General features: G+C 55.0%; 1 protein-coding gene across 2 annotated transcripts; it reads left to right on the top strand.

Moving 5' to 3' along the window:
• Positions 1–3,350: 3,350 nt before the first annotated feature.
• Positions 3,351–18,981, top strand: RAB35 (RAB35, member RAS oncogene family). Of its 2 annotated transcripts, XM_060119281.1 has the most exons (6): positions 3,354–3,570; positions 8,978–9,028; positions 12,322–12,445; positions 16,950–17,074; positions 17,163–17,287; positions 18,580–18,981. In XM_060119281.1, the coding sequence occupies exons 1-6, from the start codon at positions 3,519–3,521 to the stop codon at positions 18,706–18,708; spliced, it is 606 nt and encodes a 201-aa protein (XP_059975264.1). In that variant the 5' UTR covers positions 3,354–3,518; the 3' UTR covers positions 18,709–18,981. The 2 variants fall into 2 exon arrangements, with proteins under 2 accessions (XP_059975265.1, XP_059975264.1); XM_060119282.1 differs by lacking the exon at positions 17,163–17,287 and having other exon boundaries at positions 3,351–3,570; positions 18,580–18,686.
• The last annotated feature ends 252 nt before the right edge of the window (positions 18,982–19,233 follow it).

Below are 19,233 nucleotides of genomic sequence, written 5' to 3'. Positions count from 1 at the left end.
CCTTGGTTTTTCCTTTTAACACATATTTATTTGCATTCTCAGAATGTAAGCTCCACAGAAGCAGGGATTTTAAAGCTTTATTTACTGCTCCATCTCCAGCTCCTCCATCAGTGCCTGGCATACAGTAAGCCCTCGAATGTACGTTGACTCATCTTCCCCAATTGTACCATAACCTCCCCGAGGGCGGGGCTTTGTTTTGCTCCTGTTACATCCTCGGTGCCTGGCACCTAGTAGGCACACAGTACCTACTGAATCAGCAAAGGAATCCAGTTGTCAGGTAAATTTTGTTATTTTTATTTTATTTTTGGCTGTGCCCTGTGGCTTGTGGGATCTTAGTTCCCTGACCAGGGATCAAACCCGGCCCCTGCAGTGGGAGTGCAGAGTCCTAACCACTGGACCGCCAGGGCAGTCCCTGTGTGATTTTTTTAAAACACTGATTTGGTAGATAGATAGCGTTGGCACCTGTCCCTGCCTGCTGTTACCTCACACCTGGGCTTCGGCAGTAACCCTTAAAGCGCTGCAGCTGAACTCCACCCTGCATGCTTGCACCAGGTAACTTTCCCCAAAGATTCTGATACTGCTGCTCTGCTCAAGAACTTTCAGTGCCTCCCTAGTGTAGTTTCTAACGTATGAACAGGTGGTACTGCAAAGCTCATCTGTAAGCTGGCTGTTCAGAACAGTGGAACACAGTTTCCCATCAGTGGCACATACTGCTACTTACCTCAGATCACAAAAGTTTGTCTATTTCTAGATATAGACTTTATAATCTAGCTACCATAACACAGCTCGTCATTGAATTGTAGTTTAGATAATTTAAAACAATGTTTCCAGAGGGAAATGTGCTCAGAGTTTCATTTTTGGGAGCCAGGCACACATCCTGGCCTGCAGGGGTTTCTCCCTCAAAGCTAAAACAGATGATCCTTACGGCTGTGACAGCAGCTATCTAAATACACCCGCCGTTCACAGCTCTCTAAGTTCCAATTCCATCATGAAATCTTTATGATGAAATCCTTTCCCCATCATTCTAGCTGAAAGTGATAGCTCTCCTCTGAAGTCTAGGCTGCTTGACAGCTATTTTCTCTCTTATATTGTCATGTATATTTTATTTCTCATGAGTGTGTCTTATCTCTGATGAGACTGAAAGCTCCTGGATGGGAAAAGCTCTATCCTATAGTCTGTGGCACATAATAAATAGTGAGTACTCATTAAATGGCTACTTGAATAAATGAAGGAATTAATGCCTATTGCTTTCCAGAAGGCAGGCAAGTCAGGAGTCTGGTCTTCATAATGGCCAATTCTGTTCTACTTCTTCAAAGTATCCTACAGCCCTGATATCAGGAGGCTGCCTTGGGCATATGTGCTTGAGTCTGCAACAGGAAATGGCCGAAAGCATGAATGAGTCAGTGGAAAATGACCTTGGTTTAACAGCATTAGTTACTGTTTATCACATGCCTGTATGAGCCAGGTAATTTGCAAACATATCTCTAATCTTTACAACTATTCTGAAGAAACTGGGGCTCTGAGACATTGTGATGTGACTTTTCCAAAATCTCGAAGCTTTTAAGAGATGGAGCCAGGATTCCAAAGCATCTGAACCAAAGTCTCTCTGATTCCAGAGCACGTTGAGAAGATGATCTAGAGTGACTTCCTGCCTCACTGGCTGGTCAGGGGAGGATGTGCTTGCCTGGGGAATACTCTGAGGCTTCTTTCTTCCCTTATATTTCCTAAAACTGTTGGATCAAAGGCGATCCCACTAACCTTTCCCAGACCAAGAAGAACCATTTTTTCAGTGATCATATGAATAGCTCCCCTCCCAGCTAGCACCTTTGGATCCCAAGTCCATGTTCTTTTGTCATCACCAGGCTGATTCTCAGCTCCTGGAAAAACAACTCAAAGCTTGAGTCAGACACTCCATGTGCTGTTCAAGGATCTTCCCTGCAACAATGTTTATAATAACAAGAAATTATAAACATGAATGCCTATCAACAGCAGAGTGGTTAAATACCACCGTATGATGGAGTGCCAGTACCCCGCAGCTGTGAAATGACAGAAGGTTTAAGTATGTTGTTAAAGAGAAAAGGCAACTTACATACACATGTGATTGCACAAAGAAAGTTCACTGAAGGACATTTATGCATTCAGGAAATACTTGTTAAGCATTTTAAGGTATCCAAGAAACTTATTAACAGGGGTTACCTGTGAGGAGTGGGTCTGAGGGAAAAACAGTAACTTGTGCTTTTTGGTAAGCTTCTGTACATTTAAAAAAACTCCACAAGCACTATTTTGTATAAAGTCAAGATAAAAAGAAGTTTGAGAAAACAAGTAGAAATATCCAACAGGTACTTGACTAGAAAGGGACAGGGCTGTACAGAACTTATAAGTAACAAATCTCTTCCCTACAGTTCTACAAATGATGGCGGTAGGCGCGTCCTACTTTTAGTGCAGGTAGGAACTTACTCTAAAACGGGGGGAAAAAAAAAACTAGGGCTAATGATAAACCGAATACCGCTTAACTTCTGCGGCCCAGGTCTTCCTACCACGCGATCTGGAGAAGTATTATCTGTAGATGCTGTACAACTGAAGCCGCGGGAGCTGCTGCTGTCGATCCCAGGGGTGCATCTTACACGCCGGGTCATTCATCTCCCAAGCTCTGCGTCAAGATGGAAGAGACGCTGAATCTGGAACCACCCATCCCGCTTTACCAACGGGGTAACTTAGGTTTCAAGAGGTCACAGGGCTGGGATGTGACTTCGCCCCAGCGCTGACGTCAAAGGCCACACTCCTAACACGCTACGTCCCGGCTCCTGTCCTGTAAAACTCCGCAGCCTCCAGCCGCCTAGGCGTCCGGTCCACAGCCCCGGGACACGGTGGAGGGCCCGGAGTCAGCACCCCGGAGGCAGCGTCCAGACAGAAGGGAGAGAAGTGTACGAGTCCCCAGTCCCGAGAAACCGGGAGTTCGGCCTAAGAGCCGCCCCGCCGGTCACTGCCTGCCAGTCTTTCTCTCTCCGCAGCGCTTGCGAGTCTTGAAGATGAAGAAGCGAGTCCGTCCCGGGCCACGGCCGGGCTTCTCCGGCACTCTCGGCTTCTTGCAGTTAGGTTTCGACCGTAGCTCCGCTCTCCGAGACTTCCGGGCAGGGGGCTGCGGAGGTCTGGCGGCACAGACGTTCATAGACAGGACGCGCGGAAGACCGATCAGCACCCGCGAGACCCTGCCAGGGCGCATGCGCAGTGCGTGAGCGCGGAGAGGGCGCGGCTGGCCGCGACCGCGGCTGCGCAGAGGCGGTGCCAGGAGCTGCGCCTGCGCAGTGGCGGGGCGGGGCGGGAAGGAGGGAGGTGGTGGCAGCGGCGGCGGCTGCTGAAGAGGAGGAGGAGGAGGGGGAGCGGAGGGAGGTGTTTCTGTCAGTTCCGGCTGTTTGTTCGGGAAGTGGATCCGCCGCTGCCGGAGCACCCCGGAGGGAGCTGCGGATCGCGAGGCCAGCACCGACCCCGCCCGCTAGCGCTCGCCTCCCCCGCCCGCCATGGCCCGGGACTACGACCACCTCTTCAAGCTGCTCATCATCGGCGACAGCGGTAAGGGCCGCAGCGGCCGGAGGCGGCGTGGGCCCTGCCGGGCGCGGCCCGCAAGAGCCTCGGGGAGGACAGGCGGGCGGGGAGGTGCCGGCCCGCGCGGGGCGGGCGGGGCGGCCGGCGGCCCCAGGGGCGCGCGGAGGGGCTCCGGACCGCGCCGAGGTGAGACTGGGGCGCCGGGCTGCGGAGCCGGGTACGCGGGGCTTGGGGCTGGGCGCCCGGTCCACTCGCCGCGCCGGTCCCTGCCTCACGTATGACCTTGGTCAAGTCGCGCGATCTCTGGAGTTGGAGGGACCTGGGTTCGAGTCCTAGGACTACCAGCTTCCTCACTCTGACCTTGGGCGAGTTGTTTCGCCTTTCTGAGCCTCAGTTCCCTCATCTGAGAAGTGGGGACTTGCCTCGCTGGGTGGTGTGAGTATTGGATGAGATACAGCTGGGAAAGTGCTTAGTACTCGACCTGGCAGAAAGTGAGCTCCAGATAGATGTTAGCTGTTGATGTGTTATCAGTAGCCTTTGTAAGCCTCGGTTTCTTCCTCTGTAAAATGGGCATATTCCCAGAACCTGCTTCATGGGATTCCTGTGAGGTTTAAATGAGGTAAGACAGGTAAAGCACTTTGTACAGGGCCTGGTACATTCCTGCTGCATTATTACCTCTGTATAGTTCCATTTCCTCATCTGTAAAATGGAATAGTAATAGGATCTGCCTCACTGGGCTGATTGAGTATTCAGTGAAATAATGCACACACAGTGTTCAGAACAGAGCCGGGCACATAGTGAGTGCTCAGTGTGTGTTTGCTGTTACATACTGTCTGCTAGACGGGTGTTGGAGGTGGGTTGGCCAACATTACAAAAGTGCTTTGACCATTTATACACTCCTGTAGAGCTCCTAGCTCCCTCTCCAGTGCCTAGTGCAGTGCCTCACACCCAGTAGATGCCTAAGGTATACTTATTGAATGAATGAATGAATATCAAGTGTCTTAAGAAAAGATAGGCTGGTTTCTGAGAAAGGGTGGAGGATTTTTTTTAAACATTTATTTATTTATTTAGTTAGGCTGTGCCAGGTCTTGGTTGCGGCAGGTGGGCTCCTTAGTTGCAGCATGCGAACTGTTAGTTGCGACATGTGTGTGGGCTCTAGTTCCCCGACCAGGGATCGAACCCCGGCCCCCTACATTGGGAGCACAGAGTCGTACCCACTGGGCCACCAGGGAAGTCCCAGGGTGGAGGGTTTTAGAAGTGTTTGGAGTGTGGCAGGTAAGCAGGTTTATGGGGTGACCAAGGGGTCAGGGAGGCAGGCCCCAGGAGGTTTATGGGAGCATAGCAGAGGTGCTGGGATCTTATGATGGGGAGGGAGGCTTGGGAACGTGCCAGACTTATAGACCAGACCTGAGTTGAGTGCTGGCAGCAGTGCCATGTTCCTGGAGGCAGGGGCCAGGTTGGTGGTGGAACCCATGGATTGTTAAGGAAAGAGGGGACCAAATCAAAGGGGTTGTCAGACCCTGATGTGGGAGCGCTGTGACAGCGTCATAGCTGGACCAGGAAGGTGGGTGGGTCGTGGTCTCACCGTGGAGCTGGATTGGGACGTGGCTGGTGGTTTGGATCCGGTGAAGGGTGGCTGAGGCTTCTGAGGCTGCTGGTGGAAGGGAGAAAAGTTAGGGGCTAACTAGGGAGATGAAGAGTAGCTGTGGCTGGGGGAGGAGTTAGAAAGGTGGAGGATGGATTTATTGTGGTTTGAATGAAAGAAAACCAGACAAGCTGTGTAGCCTCGTTCTTGGAGATAGCCTCGGGCATTTCATGGGGTCCTGAGGCTTATGCCTTTCAGGTTTTGATTTCAGCCCTCACCTTGGTTCTGAGGGGCTGGCACCAGGGTGATTTCTCTCCTTTTGGAGTTAAAGTCAGGCTACCATGGTCAGGGTCCCTATCTCTTTGCAAGACATCTGGGGCCTGTGTGTTGATATACAAAAATGAAAAGCATAAGCTTAGCCAGAAGATGCACCCTATTGGCTTTTCTCCCTGGTGAAACCCAGGAGATGGTCTTGGCCCCTTTCTCACTGTACATTTTGCATGGTGTATTGATTTTTCACTCAGAAGTTAGGTGTGGGAGAAGACTCACTGGGTCAAGATTCATGTGACCTGGTTCCTTGTTCAGTCCGAGCGTGTAGGACTCCGTTGTGTAGAGGAGACGGATGTTTTACGGTTTAATTTCTCCTGACAGTGAGCTGATACTCAAAGCCCAATGCTTATGAGGCTGGGAGATGGTAGCCATGGAAGTTCAAACTAAGCTTTGGCAACTGAGCAAGGAGACTAACATCACGCCCTCCCCTGAACCTGGCTCCTTATGTGATGCTTCCTTAAGGTTTTTCAAACGATTTCATAGATACTCTCTCATTTGATCCTTACACGCTGCCTGTGTGGTTTGTCAAATAAGGAAACTAAGGCTCAGAGTAGCTGACTCTCTTGCCCCAAGTCACACAGCTCTTCAGAGGCAAAGCCAGGAGTTAATGCACATGATGCTTTGTGAGCAGCTGGTGTGGGGCCTGGCAAACAGTAGGCCCTCAATGAGTGTTAGTTTCTTTCTGTATAAACCTAGAGCTCTTCTTCCCACTCTGCCACATTGTACACGCTTCTGGAATACAACCCCTCAGCTTTTGCAGCTCTTGTTTGTGCCTAAGGTTGTATACTTTCTCTTATGCTCTTCTGACATTGGCTCTGATTTGTAACAGCATTACGTCTGATCCATGGGGCCAGCCAGACTCATCCTTAGAACCTGGAGGCCGCAGTGGCTGTTGAAGGTCTAGTTGAAGGTCTAGTTGAAGCTTTCGACCTCACAGATGAGTGAACTGAGGCTCGGAGTGGCGGTGACCTGTCTGAGCCTATACAGGGAATTAGTTCCTGAGCCAGGATTAAACCTGAGAACACTTTACTCAAAGGTCTAAGGGTCTCCAACAGTCTAGAACCGAAGCAAAGGGGGATGAGGGAACTAGAGCCCAAGGGAGGAGCACGGCCAAGGGTGGGGGCTTCTGTGGAGGCATTTTGAGGACCAGAGCGTCTGTGTAGGGCAAGAGGCAGAAGGCAGGGGCAAGGAGGAGTTTGATGCAGGGAGAGCAGTGGTGACTGAGAGTGGTGGGTAAGGCTTTTGCAGAGAGAATCTGTCTCCCCGCTACCAAGAGGCATCAAGGGCCAGGGCCTGTGCTCTCTGCAGGGTCGAGGATGATGGGGCTGGCCTGTCGGGGTGCGTGCTGGACATGGCCCCTGGAAAGCTGCTGACTTCGGCTGTGAAGGCAGATTGGTACCCGTCACTTCCTCCCCTGGGCGGGTGCTGCAGGGTGGATGGTAGCAGTGTGTGTTCCCAAGGTGGCTTCTTCAGGGATATTTAGGAAACGGTGTTTCTCTGGGTGGGTTTCCCTTCCTTTCGGGGGGAAGGGCAAGGCCAGAGGTGGCTGCTGGCCTGAAGAAGCCGTTGACGTGGTGACTGTAGTGGTTTTGAGCGGCTCTGCAAACGAGCTTGGGGTGAATGAAGGGCCCCTGGAGAGGCCAGGCTGGGGGGACACTGCTGCTTCCCTGCTTCACGCAGAGAGCACCCCCCGCCCTTAGACGTATGCGAGTCAGATACCATGTAACTTAAAAAAAGGATTCTGCCGCCCCCCGAAAGTTTCACCACCACTGCTTGGGCTCCTTTTACTGCTGCAGCCGTAGCGTTGGGTAGCATGGCTGTCTGTGATTGGCACTGGCTTAGTCATAAATTCACTAAACAGTGTTTTGTTGGCCCCTACTGAGCGCTGGGCCCAGCTTCCAGCCCCGTGAACGTGCAGGGCAAGTGAAGCGAGACCTCCTTCCTAGAGGAACTCACGGCCCAGTGGCCCAGACACAAGGTTTTTGCTGAGTAAGCGGGCCAGGAGTCTCCAGGAGGAAGCAAGGAGCCGGCGGGGCCGATGGGGTGTGGGCGCTGGGCAGAGCGCCGTGAGGGACTAGCCCAGGACTGGGGCTCTCCTCAGGCTGGGCAGGAAGCCTCGCAGAGGAAGTGGCCCCAGCGCGGCAGGCTGCGGCTGAGCGGCGGGGACCGGGGCTGCGGCACCTGTCTGCTCAGAGCTGCGCCCAGCCTGTCTTCAGGATGGTCAGACCCTGGTTCACTCCATGAGACAAGTTCTTCTGGGCATCGCTGGGCGACTCACCCACTTGGAGAGGTCCCCAGAGGAGATCGTCAGAGAGGACGCCTGGGTCCGCTGGGAATGGGGCAGCGGCAGCGCCCTCTGAGTATCTGGTGAGCGCACGGGTTCCTCCCCACAGCCAGGCACACGCACTCAAAGTTCGCTCTTAGCTGGGGGCGTAGGCGTGGGGTCTGAGACCCTGGGTTAAGGTCTCCTCTTGTCTAGCTTTGATAGCACTGCTGCTAAGACTCTGACAGGCATGGGACACAGGAGCCACTTTGGGTTTTTTTGTTCCACTTCCCAAAGCAGATGCAAGAAGACCTCCCAAGCAGCATGTATTGGCAAGAGCCATGGAGCTCCAGGGTGGACAGCCCTGGATTCAGATCCAGCTCCACGCTCCTGCCGAGGCCCCTAGACCAGCCGTGTAGCTTCTTGGAGCCTCTGATACCTCATCTTAAGAGATGCAGCTGGACTTGCAGGAACATCCAAGTGCCGGCCACACGCAGTGCCCTATGTGTGCTATAGTGCTTTCCTTCTGTGCTCGGTTGACCCAGCTGGCTTGGGGGGTGGGGGCAGGGGCGGGGACAGGAGGACACAGGGCACAGGACAGGTGCACCTGGAGGCTAAAGCTGCCATGTGTTGAAGTAAAGGGAAGCCACCCTTACGACGGTTCTGCCTGTTCTTGGAACAGGAGAGACTGTGGGAAGTGAAATGGTCTGAGGACCCTGAGCTGTCGGGCTGAGGGGTGTCAGGCGGACGCCCCCCTCGCCGCCCATGTATTCACCCGTGGCATCAGCCGGGGTGAAGGTGGCCGACAGTCGGTTCAAGTTGTCTGCGCCTCACTTTCTTCATGTGCAGAATAGCCCTGAGGATCTCCAGGGTGCTTTGCAGCCATGGAGCCCCTTGTCTCTCACCAAACCGAAGCTCCACATGTGATGTGCATTTTCCAGGGACTATGTCCTAGACACACCTTGGGACCAGTATCCCTTGGTCGGCCTTCCCCTGCTTCGTGTCCGTCGTTGGGTCTCTTCCTTGGGGTTGCTGGGCCTGGCCCTCACACGGGCCCAGCTCGTGTCTTACACTGAGATGGAGGAAGAGGTCAGAGATCCAGGGGGAGAGGTGTTCTGGTGCAGGCGGGTTGGGGAGGGAGATGGGGGCTGCTTTGCCTCTGAAGAGTTAGGACTCGGGACCATCTCCCTGAAGAGGGGTAGGGGTTGGAGTGGGGACCCGGGCCTCCTCTCATCTCCTGCTTTCCTCCCCTGCAGGTGTCGGCAAGAGCAGTTTACTGTTACGTTTTGCAGACAACACTTTCTCAGGTGAGTGTGTCCCTGGGATGTTTTGCAGACAACACTTTCTCAGGTGAGTGTGTCCCTGGGATGCTGCCGGGTGTTTTGGTTTTAACATCCCTTCTCCTGGCGCCAGAACACCCTGGCCTCTGCCTAATGTCAGAAAAGTCCTCATTCTGATCGCCAGACAGGGAAGGAGGAGGAGGGGGTGTAGGTTAGAAGTCTCTGTGATCGGTCTTCATCTATCTTGTTCAAAAAAATCCTTCTGCAGGCCCATCCTTTTTCTACTCAGGGTCTTTTTTGTGTCCTAACATTTAAAAAAGAAAGAAAAAATGACAAGTTAGGACATGCCTGTATAAAGTGTCAAACAGGAAGGCTCAATACAGTGAAAACGGAGCGCTGCTCCCCACCCCCTGCCCCACCCCCACCTTGGGTGCCCTGGTAGCCTCTGCTCAGTGTGATGTGTCTATCACTCGACTCCACACGCTGTGGGCCGGCCACTTGCCTTCCCCTCGGCATATCAAGGATCATCCTTGCACGTCTACATGCAGACTTGTGGTACTTTTGAATGGCTCTGCAGCTTCCTGGGCTGTTCAGGGATGCACGTCGTTCATAAACAGTGTTCTTGATGCGTGCATGCTTTCTGGTTGCCTCTATTTTAAGTGGTGCTGTATTTCTTGGGACACACTGTGTGTTTATTCTTGAATAGAAGTGGAGTTACTAGGTCAGGGGGTATGTGCTTTTAAATTTTTCACAGGTACTGCCAGTTCGCCTTTCACAGAAGCTGTACTAAGTTGAAGGGGTCTAAAGAGCCCCTTGTCAATGCTGATCGGTACTAGGTCTTAGTGGTGTTCATTTTTGCTCCGCTGATAGGCAAAGAGTGCTGCTCGTTCAATCTTGTGTTTCCCTGATCACTGGTGAAGTGGGGCACATTTTCATTGGTCGAGCACATCAGGTTCAGTGCAGAGGCTTCGGGGCTGTCTTGGCCTCTCTGATCGAGGACTGATGCGTGACTACCTCTGGGAATTCCCGTGATGCAATTGAGGGGCGAGCTTCACTTAGGAAGTGATTACGTGGTGGACGCCTCTCTCTTGAGGAAGGGAGACGTGGGTTTCTCCTGACAGTGGCCCTGCACACCCCTGGTGGCGTGACATTGGAAGGAGTTGTCTTCTCTATGTGACCATGAGTGTGACCGAGTCTCAGCTCATCTTTAAAAGTGGGACCGATCCCCATCCCTCCCACGTAGGGTTACTGCAAGGATTCCCCAGGACTACGTAATCTCTCAGTAAACACCAGGGGTTTGTCGTTGCTGTTGTCTCCTGTTCGAGAATGGTGACTAGTGGGCACTTCTCACTGTGCTGGAAAACATTCCTCTTCCTCCTTATGCCCCTCCGATTCCCCCTCCTGTCAGCTCTCAACTCTTGGAGGGTTCTCTTTTGCAACCTCTCTCCTTTCCATTTCTACTACCAGTTCAGACTGCTGTTGGTTGTAGCCTGAAGCATTACAGCAGCTCCTGCCCATCCCGTACCAGACTGCTGAGTTCATCTTGCTAATGCATGTCTCTGGCAGGGTTTCCTCTGTTTAAAAACCTCAGCGGTCCTCTCTTAAGTGAGCGGAGTTCACAGCAAGGTTTCTCCACTGTAGCACCACTGAAGCTCTGGGCCTTGTAGTTCTTTGCTGTGGGGACTGTCCTGTGCATTGAAGGATGCTGAGTGCATCCCTGGGCTCCACCCACTAGATGCCAGCACCCTTCCCCCTCCCAGTTGTGACAACCGAAAATGTCTCCAGACATTGCCAGGTGTCTTCTGGGGGGCTGACTCAACAATCCTCTGTTGAAAACCACTGGCCTTCATAATCTATCTATCTTCAGTTGACCTTTCCAGCTTCCTGCCTCATGCTGTCTGTCCATGCTTTTTTGTGTTTTCACTAGCTCGCTCACTTATTCAGCCATCAGCTGTGTATCAAGTGCGCACAGCACTAGGTGCTGGGCTGCTCTCCTTGGTGTAATCCCGTCCCTGCAGAGAGCCAGATGCCGCCTTGTCCTCTGTGCTGCCTCAGTTCTTTTCTTCTGGGTGGGATGTCTTTCCCCCAGCTAAGCTCAGCCTTTGAAATCATACCTATTCCCTCAAGCCAGGTCTAAATGTGACTTGCGCCCAAGAGCCTTCCTTGATCTCCACCCCACTTTGAACTTTGACCTTTCCTATCCACTCTACACACTTGATAGAGTCAGTTGTGTGTGTGTCATGGCTGCGGCACCGGCACCGGGTCACACTGTCAGCTCCAAATGGAGTGAGAACATGGGCTCTTGTAGCATTCGGGCCTTTGTAAGCCTGGACAGGACTATCCTGTTGCCAAAAATTCTCTTTAACTCCATCTTTCACACAGATGCCCCAAGAGAGCTATTTACAATGCAGCTCATGCTTGGATGAAACCCTTCAGTGCCTCCCTGTCACACACTGAGGAGAAAGTCCAAGCTCTTGAAAATGGCACCAAGGCCAAGACCTGGCCTTGCTCACCGCCCCCCACAACCCGCCTCCCTCCGCGTGCCTGACCTCAGGCCACTCCCCCCCTCCCCCCCTCCCCCCACCACTGCTACGTTTGCTGCCCTCTCCTCCGCCTGGAGCAGTGTTTTTCAAATTGCAGGTGGGGACTTAGTTTTATTGTTTTAGTTTTTATTGGAGTATAGCTGATTTACACTGTTGTGTTACTTTCTGCTGTACAGCAAAGTGAATCAGTTATACAAATACATATATCCACTCTTTTCTGGATTCTTTTCCCATACAGAATATTACAGAGTATCGAGTAGTTTCCTGTTTTACATATATATATAATAGGTCCTTATTCGTGATCTATTTTATTTGTATATAGATATATATATTTTACATATAGTAGTGTGCATATGACTTGTTTATGTTTTAGGAAGTTAATTTTGTGGGTCATTTAAAATGTTTGGACTAGAAAAGAGAAGCCCGGAATGCATCATAGGCTCCCACCGTTCCCAGGCCACAGTGAACGTGTCCATGCCCCGGCCACTCTAGTAGAGGGGCGTGTCCCCTCCCCCAAGTCACGTCCCCTGTTTTATTTCCTCTGTGGCACTCATTGCTCTTGAAGTTGTCTTCTTTATCACTTTGTTTCATTGTATCCTGTCTGTTGCCCTCACCTTGGGGCTCGGACTTTGTCTTTTTTCTTCAGGGCGGTGTCCACCAGGCACTTGGAGTGAGCGGGGCGGGACGGGACGGTGGAGCCCAGGGTCACCTGTGCCATTTAGGGCGTGGTCTGACCAGGGCGGCCTGTGGGCCCTGCTAACATCTGTGTGTGTGCAGGCAGTTACATCACCACGATCGGAGTGGATTTTAAGATTCGGACTGTGGAGATCAACGGGGAGAAAGTGAAGCTGCAGATCTGGGACACGGCCGGGCAGGAGCGCTTCCGCACCATCACCTCCACGTGAGTCAGGCCAGCCCCGCTCCCACTCAGACCCCTTTTTGCCACCGACATTCAGACACAGTTGAGCCACTAGTGCCGGGTCACGACAGAAATGCCACTGGCCGGGTCCCCGCGACCGCTGGGAGGTGAGCTCCTTGCTGGCTGCAGTGGGTGGCGTCGAGTGGGGCCCTTCCTCTTCCTGAGGCCGCAAGAAGAGGAGGGGGCGTGGTGGGACAGCGCGCGCCAGTCTGCTGACCCTCTGGCCTTTGGTTCCTTTGTCTTTAAAATGGGGTTAGCAGTGGTGATGTTGGCTTCGCCAGGTGGTGAAACACTTAGGCAATGACAGTGCTCTTGTTAGGTGTCAGCTGTGACAGCCGGGGTCATGGGGTCAGCCGTGTAGGCTCCCGTCACCACCCTGACTTCCGGGAGGGGGCTTCCCTCTGCTGGGAGGCCTGGAAGCACTGGTAGGTAGGAGGCCGTTGGATGGCCCCTCCTCTGCCTCCCCAAAGCTGTCGACTGGGAACCCAGCTCACGCTGAGGGTTGTCCTCCTCTGCTGCTGCAGTACCTTTGTGATTCTTAGCTGTAAACAGGAGGAAAACCTAGCTGGAGCTTCAGACAGCAGGGGTCCTGTGGAGTGGCTGTTGGTTAATGGAACAGGTTCCAGGAAAGAGCAGGGCTATGAAGGCAGACACTTGGGAATTTACATTTTTGCTCTGCTGTGTGACCTTGGGCAAATTGCCTAAACTCTCTATGCTTTAGTTTCCCAGAGGGCTTGTCTTTGGGATTTGCTTTAATGCCGAGTCCCGTATGCTTGAGGACATCCACGTGTGAACATGGATGATTCCACTGAGCTCCCTGCAGCTGGTACTCTCATCATCCCTGTTTTACAAACGAGGGAGCTTCCGAGGGGGTCCTGCTCCCTGTGATGGGCAGCGCCTGGGCTCCACACTGGGGTGTGTGCAGAGCAGGAGCCAGCGCCTGGCCTGGAGGGGTCGCTTCTTCCATCGGCCTCTCCTTTGCCTCCCCCAGCAGAGCCTGTGTGAGTGGGGCTCTTGGGAAGGCACGAAGAAGTGTCGTCTCCTCCCGGCAGGGTGAAAATGGGGCAGACCCCCGGCTGGCCACCCATCCAGAGGCGGCTCAGGATCTGAGGGGTGGGAAGTGTGAGGGCCGAAGAGCCCCCACGGTGGTGGCTGGGAGTGTCGGGGTGTCCAGGGGTGCCGGCTGGGTTGGTGGGTGGCCCTGGTCAAGGGGCTTCAAGGGGCCAGAGCCTGAGCAGGCCTGGAGCGGGGGGGGGGGGGGGCCTCTGTCACCGGGCCAGCCCTGTGGTGAGCACATGTGCCGGGATCTGTGACTCCCCGAGACCCCGGGGGTCCCCAGTCCTGGGGGCTGCCCAAGGCAGGTCTCTGCAGCTACTTCCCGATGAGCTGCCTGAGCCCCCTTGTGTCTCGGCAGCTGCCAGTGAGGCCTCAGCTAAGGAGGGCAGCTGGGGTCAGGGGGTCCTTGGGGTAGGACAGATATCATGAGCTTTGGGAAGCCCAAGCATCGAGGCCTGAATAAGACCAAGACCTCTTGTCGGGGCCGGGAGGAACAGGCACTGACCCCAGATATCCTTACTCTGGGCCGGGACTGTCGCCAAGGACCTTACCTGCTTCATTTCATTTAATCCTGATAAAAAGTCCTGTGATTATCTCCAATTTACAGACAAGAAAACTGAGGCCCAGAGAGGGTGCAGTAACCTAGCTTGCTTGGTTAGGAGTTGAACTGAGGTCTGGCTGATGCCAAAGCTCTTGCCTTTAACTGGTCCACAGCCCTGCTCTCTGCTGGCCCTCCACCACCAAGGGACTGGGGCTGAGACATACGGCAGATGCTCTGGTGCCTCCTGTGGGTTAAAACCAGTCAGGGAATTCAGGGCAGCTGAGGATACTGGGCCTGTGGCCACAAGAAATGCTCCAGGCAGGGCAGTGTGGCGGGGGAGCCTGAGCCCTTTCAGCAGAGAAGCACGGCCCTGCCCGGCCGGCCACCCTCCTTCCAGGGCATCGGAAAGAGGGTGAACTGCCTCCCTCATCCTCTGGGGGAGAACTCTGCTGCCTGCAGGCAATCTGGGTTTGCACGGGAAGGGGGAGTGCCGCACGCTGTCGGCCTGCCTGGGGGCTGAGGGAAGGAGTCTGGAGTTTGTTTCAGGAGTTTGTTCTCTTCCAAGGATTGGGGCAATCTGGGGGCAATAACGTGGCCTTTTCTGACTCAGGGCATTAAAAGAGAAACTAAAATTGCATCCTGTTAGCCTGCTGAGAACGCCCTGTTGTCCCCCTCACTGTTTCTTGCCTCCTGGTGGCTGGGGTTCACTGACCCTGAGCTGCGGCTGGGGGCACGGGCTGGGGTGGGGTGCTGAGGGCAGAGGGCGAGGCGGAGGCAGGGAAGCCCCTTGCGTACCTGGCCCTGGGCTCAGGCCCAGGCTGTGACTTGCAGCAGTTCACTCCACTCAGCCTTACGTCCTCACTGGTGACGTGGTGACCCTCCTGTCTTGTACCAGGTGTGGCAAAGATCAGTAAGGTCGTGGGTGTGAAGCACCGGCGCTGTGCTGGCATAGAGCCAAGTTGTGGCATGTGGACGTGATGACTGATGCAGGAGGAGGTGGAAGCCCAGCACACGGTGCCCTCCTCGCCCGAGCTCTGAGCTCCGGACTGGTTCTCTCGGGTGACACCCCCTTGCCTGGGTCCCAGAGAAGGCGGAGGGCCCTGGGGAGCAGTGGGGGCTTGTGCTGGGGCCGCGGCTGTAGGTATTTCTTGGCATCTTCAACTGTCTTCAGCAAAAGAGGGTCTGGAAAAACAGTCCACTGCTCGCATGTCCTTTGCTGGTGGGGGACAATCATATGTCCTCACCGGTTCCCGGCATGCTCTCCTGCACCTGCTCAGGTGGGTGTCCACCAGGTGGACACAGGTGATGACCTGGTGCTCTAGGGGGCAGGGAGGGGCAGGGCCTGGATGGCTTGATTGTTCGGGCTCCCCAGGGCAGGGCGCTGTGTCCCCAGGAAGGCAGAGCTGCGGGCAGATGAAGCTCCTGGGGGACGTCAGCGGGTGTCTGAGGGTGGAGAGCCGGGGTCGCGAGAGAGGCTGGGCTTTTCTCACTGCCTTGGTGGCCGGCCTGGGGAAGCTGCTGTCACTGCTGCCTGCCATGCTGTCCCTTGGTTTTCTTCCATCTGTGTTGGGGGCCCAGATTGTCACTGAAGGAATAGTAGTAGTGATAATAAAGAGCTGGCCCTTTTGGAAATATGTATTATCTCCTTAGTCCTCACAACCACCCCAAGAGTTAAGACCTAGTACCCCCATTTTATAGTTGAGGAAACCGAGGTGCCATTAAGGTGCACGCAGTAACCTTCCCAGGGCCCCACAGCCTTTCGTAGATGGAGCTCGTTTGACCTGTGTCCTGTGATCGGGCCTCGACTGTGAGGAGTCGGCCCGAGTGCTGACGGGCAGGCAGGTGAGAGCACAGCTGCACCTGCCAGCCTGGCCGGCCCCGTCCTCGTGCAGCCTGTGGTGCCTCAGAACCGCCACCTGGGAGGGGCTGCTTTCCTACGGGCTTGGGGCCCTGATGAGCCCTGGGAGGGCAGAGGCGCTATGGGCTGGGTCGGGGGGGGAGTCCCCGTCTACCCGTGAGCACGGCCTGTTGCAGGCAGTGGTTCTTACCCTCGTTGTTCTCAGAAGCCCCTAGTGAGTGAAGATCTCTGCAGCGCTGGGTGATGTGACGTGTCAGGGCAGGGGCTGTCCCCTGGCCGCTGGGTCAGTGAAGGCTCTGGAGAAGTGCGAGGCTCTGTCCTCCTCTTCCTTCCAGGGCCGATGTCCTCCATCTGTCCTCCTGAGCCACGTGAGTGAAGGGGGGTGTGGCGTCTGGAGAGGAATGTTCACATCCTCCTGCCTTGCAGACCTTCCAGCTGACCTTAGGCGCCGGGGTCTGTGCTTTTGGATGCGTCCTGATGCCCAGGTCATTTCCAGGCCCTACCTGCCCCCCGGCCTGGATGAGCCTGGAGTGGCAGGAGGGGAGGTGCCCACCTGCCCCCAGGGGAGTGAGAACAGACCTTGGCAGGCTTCACAAGTGGTGCGTGTTCTTGGAATGGCATTTTACTATGACAGATTTGAGAACAGAAAAAAGTTTTGAATGTTAAAAAGAGGACAGTGGTAATATGATGTCAAATGCAAACATTGCCTGAATTTTAAAAATAAAACAACTTCAAAGAAGTTTCAAGCTGTTGGCAGCCTCTGAACAATTTGGCTGGCCACCGCAGGGCCGAGCGCTCCCTACTTACCGTGCCTGGGGAGCAGCATGAGCAGCAGTGCTGCCGGCATCCTACCTCTGGCTGGGCTCTGGATGTCCAGCCGAGGCTGGAGGGAGAGGAGACACCGGGCGTGTTGGGGGAAAGCACTCGCCCCTTGCCGTTTCCCAGCCGCTGTCTGGATGCGGGCAGGCGGGTCCTGCGAAGGGGCTACTCTTGTTTAGGCTGAAGCTCTGACGCAGACCCTGGTCCTACAGATATTATCGGGGGACCCATGGGGTCATCGTGGTCTATGACGTCACCAGCGCCGAATCCTTTGTCAACGTCAAGCGGTGGCTTCACGAAATCAACCAGAACTGTGATGACGTGTGCCGAATACTAGGTGAGGCTGGACCCAGCAGGGTAGACAGTGGGATGGAGGGTGGCAGGGCATTCCCATGGGGCTGGGCTGACCCTGCTTTGCCTTGAAGTGGGGAATAAGAATGACGACCCTGAGCGGAAGGTGGTGGAGACAGAAGACGCCTACAAATTCGCCGGGCAGATGGGGATCCAGTTGTTTGAGACCAGCGCCAAGGAGAACGTCAACGTGGAAGAGGTGAGGCCTGCGCCGGAGGGCGGGGGGCGAGCGCGGCCCAGCGCTGCTCCACCACCGCGGCCTCCTTGCCCCACCCTGGCCTGCCCGGGGCATCCAGGTGGCCGACAGAAAACGTCACAGTAAAGGCCGTTGATTGAGTGCCTCCTGTGTGTGCCGGGCCTTGTGCTAGGCTCTCTACAGGTGCCACCTCATATCTCAACGGTCCTCTGAGGTAAACCAGTCCCATGTTTCAAATGGGAAACAGGTTCCAGCTCGTGAGAAGCTGAGTCAAACTATGACGTGCTCCACACCACAGCCGTGCACGGTGTCCACTCGGTCCTCTGCCTCCCCGTCCCTCCCCTGCCCTCCCCACTGTCACCTCTTCCTGCTCTCTGGCTTTCCTTGGGGCCTTGGCCTCCTGCAGAGACCAGCTAGCTTTCCTGTGGCCTCCAGAGCTTGCTTGGGTGGGTGTCCGGGCGAGCCCCCCGAGGCTTCTGCGGAGGCACATCCCCTCAGACTGGCTGGGCCTCTGGACCAGGGCAGCCTCCTGTCACTTAATGCTGCAGCTGCTGGAAAGCGCTTGTGAGTCTTTGGAGAAAAGCAGGACCTTTTGCCACAAGCCCAGGCTGGCTGCCCTCGTGGCTTCGGGAGGGTCCTGCCCGTGGGGTGTGGAGCCCAGGGGCGCCAGAGCCCACTGCATCCTGGGCTCGGGCTGCCTGATGGCAGGGACCCCGGGCCCCTGCGTCAGGCTAGGGTCACAGTGTGGGCTTTTCCACTTAGGGGCCTGTGGCGGGGCCCTGAGTCCTCTCCACGCTCCACTGTTCCTCTTGTAGACTGAGGCGGGGTGAGAGCCTCTGCCTCCCGGGTTGCGGGAATGAGTGAAGCGAATTATGTCACGTACTTGCTACCTTCCCCGGGAGTGGAGGAGGGCTGTGGGGTGATCCGGGGAAGGTTCTAGGCAGGGTGTGCAGGGAGGTAGCGTGGAGTGGGCAGGCTCTGGGTGCTTCTGGTCCATCGCAGGGGCACCTTTATCTGTGTTGTCCAGAGTCCAAATGAAGGAAAGGAGTTCTTTCTCCTTTAAGAGAAAGACTGGAAAACCCCTTCCCTGAGACGTAGCTCAGAGGTCTTTGATGTTGTTCCTCCTTGACCTTTATAATTCACCACCTCCTTCTAGATAGGGTTTGAAGATACACATACCAAAAAACTCACCAGTAGAACTAGAAAGCTGGGCCCGGGGAGGCAGGGAGGTGGCCACGCTGTGATGGGGCCTCCACGTGGGTCTGAGGGCCACCCTGCCTCCTTCACCCTCACAGATGTTCAACTGCATCACAGAGCTGGTCCTCCGAGCAAAGAAAGACAACTTAGCGAAACAGCAGCAGCAACAACAGAACGATGTGGTGAAGCTCACGAAGAACAGTAAACGAAAGAAACGCTGCTGCTAATGCCCCCAGCCCACTGCAGAGACTGCACTGCGGCCACTCCCCCTGCCCCAGGCCAGGGGGCTCCTCTCCTCGGGGGACACTGTTTCGTGCCGTTATTTAAAGAATTCTCTCCACGTTTTTGTACCGGGAGGCGCCATCGGCACTTCCTCCCCTCCCCCCTCGAGTGCCAAGAAGGTGTTGGACAGCCTGCCCTTCCCTTCTGGCGCCCCTGCCCCCCGGCCAAGGCGCCTGGGCCCGGCGAGGACGCTGCCAGCCGAGCGGACTGATTAACCGGAGTTTGTACATAATGTATATTGCTTTAACCAGCGCATCACCCTTGTCCTGCTCTGGCTCTTGCCTCCCTGATGCCAGCCTGCTGCGACACCCCCTCCCCACCCGACCCCAACTTACTGCCAGCAGCTTCCTGAGGGGACAGGATTACATTCTAGACATACCTTTTGCCAACCTGGGCTGGTGAAGTGGGCTCCACATGACTCGTTCTCTCTTGCAGGCTGTCGGTGTCTGTCCCTGGCAGGTAGGGGCTCA

The sequence above is a fragment of the Mesoplodon densirostris genome, chromosome 15 (genome assembly GCF_025265405.1).
Source record: "Mesoplodon densirostris isolate mMesDen1 chromosome 15, mMesDen1 primary haplotype, whole genome shotgun sequence".
NCBI lineage: Eukaryota > Metazoa > Chordata > Mammalia > Artiodactyla > Ziphiidae > Mesoplodon > Mesoplodon densirostris.
The sequence above is the reverse complement of the archived record's forward strand: the minus strand, read 5'-3'. Positions and strand labels throughout refer to the sequence as shown.

What these genes read in the sequence shown, in the direction of transcription:
- RAB35 (XM_060119281.1), top strand. Translation starts at nt 3,519, where the DNA reads ATGGCCCGGGACTACGACCACCTCTTCAAGCTGCTCATCATCGGCGAC. An exon ending in TGCAGACAACACTTTCTCAG is followed by an intron (nt 9,029 to 12,321) that starts GTGAGTGTGTCC and finishes GTGTGTGTGCAG; the next exon opens with GCAGTTACATCACCACGATC. An exon ending in TTCCGCACCATCACCTCCAC is followed by an intron (nt 12,446 to 16,949) that starts GTGAGTCAGGCC and finishes CTGGTCCTACAG; the next exon opens with ATATTATCGGGGGACCCATG.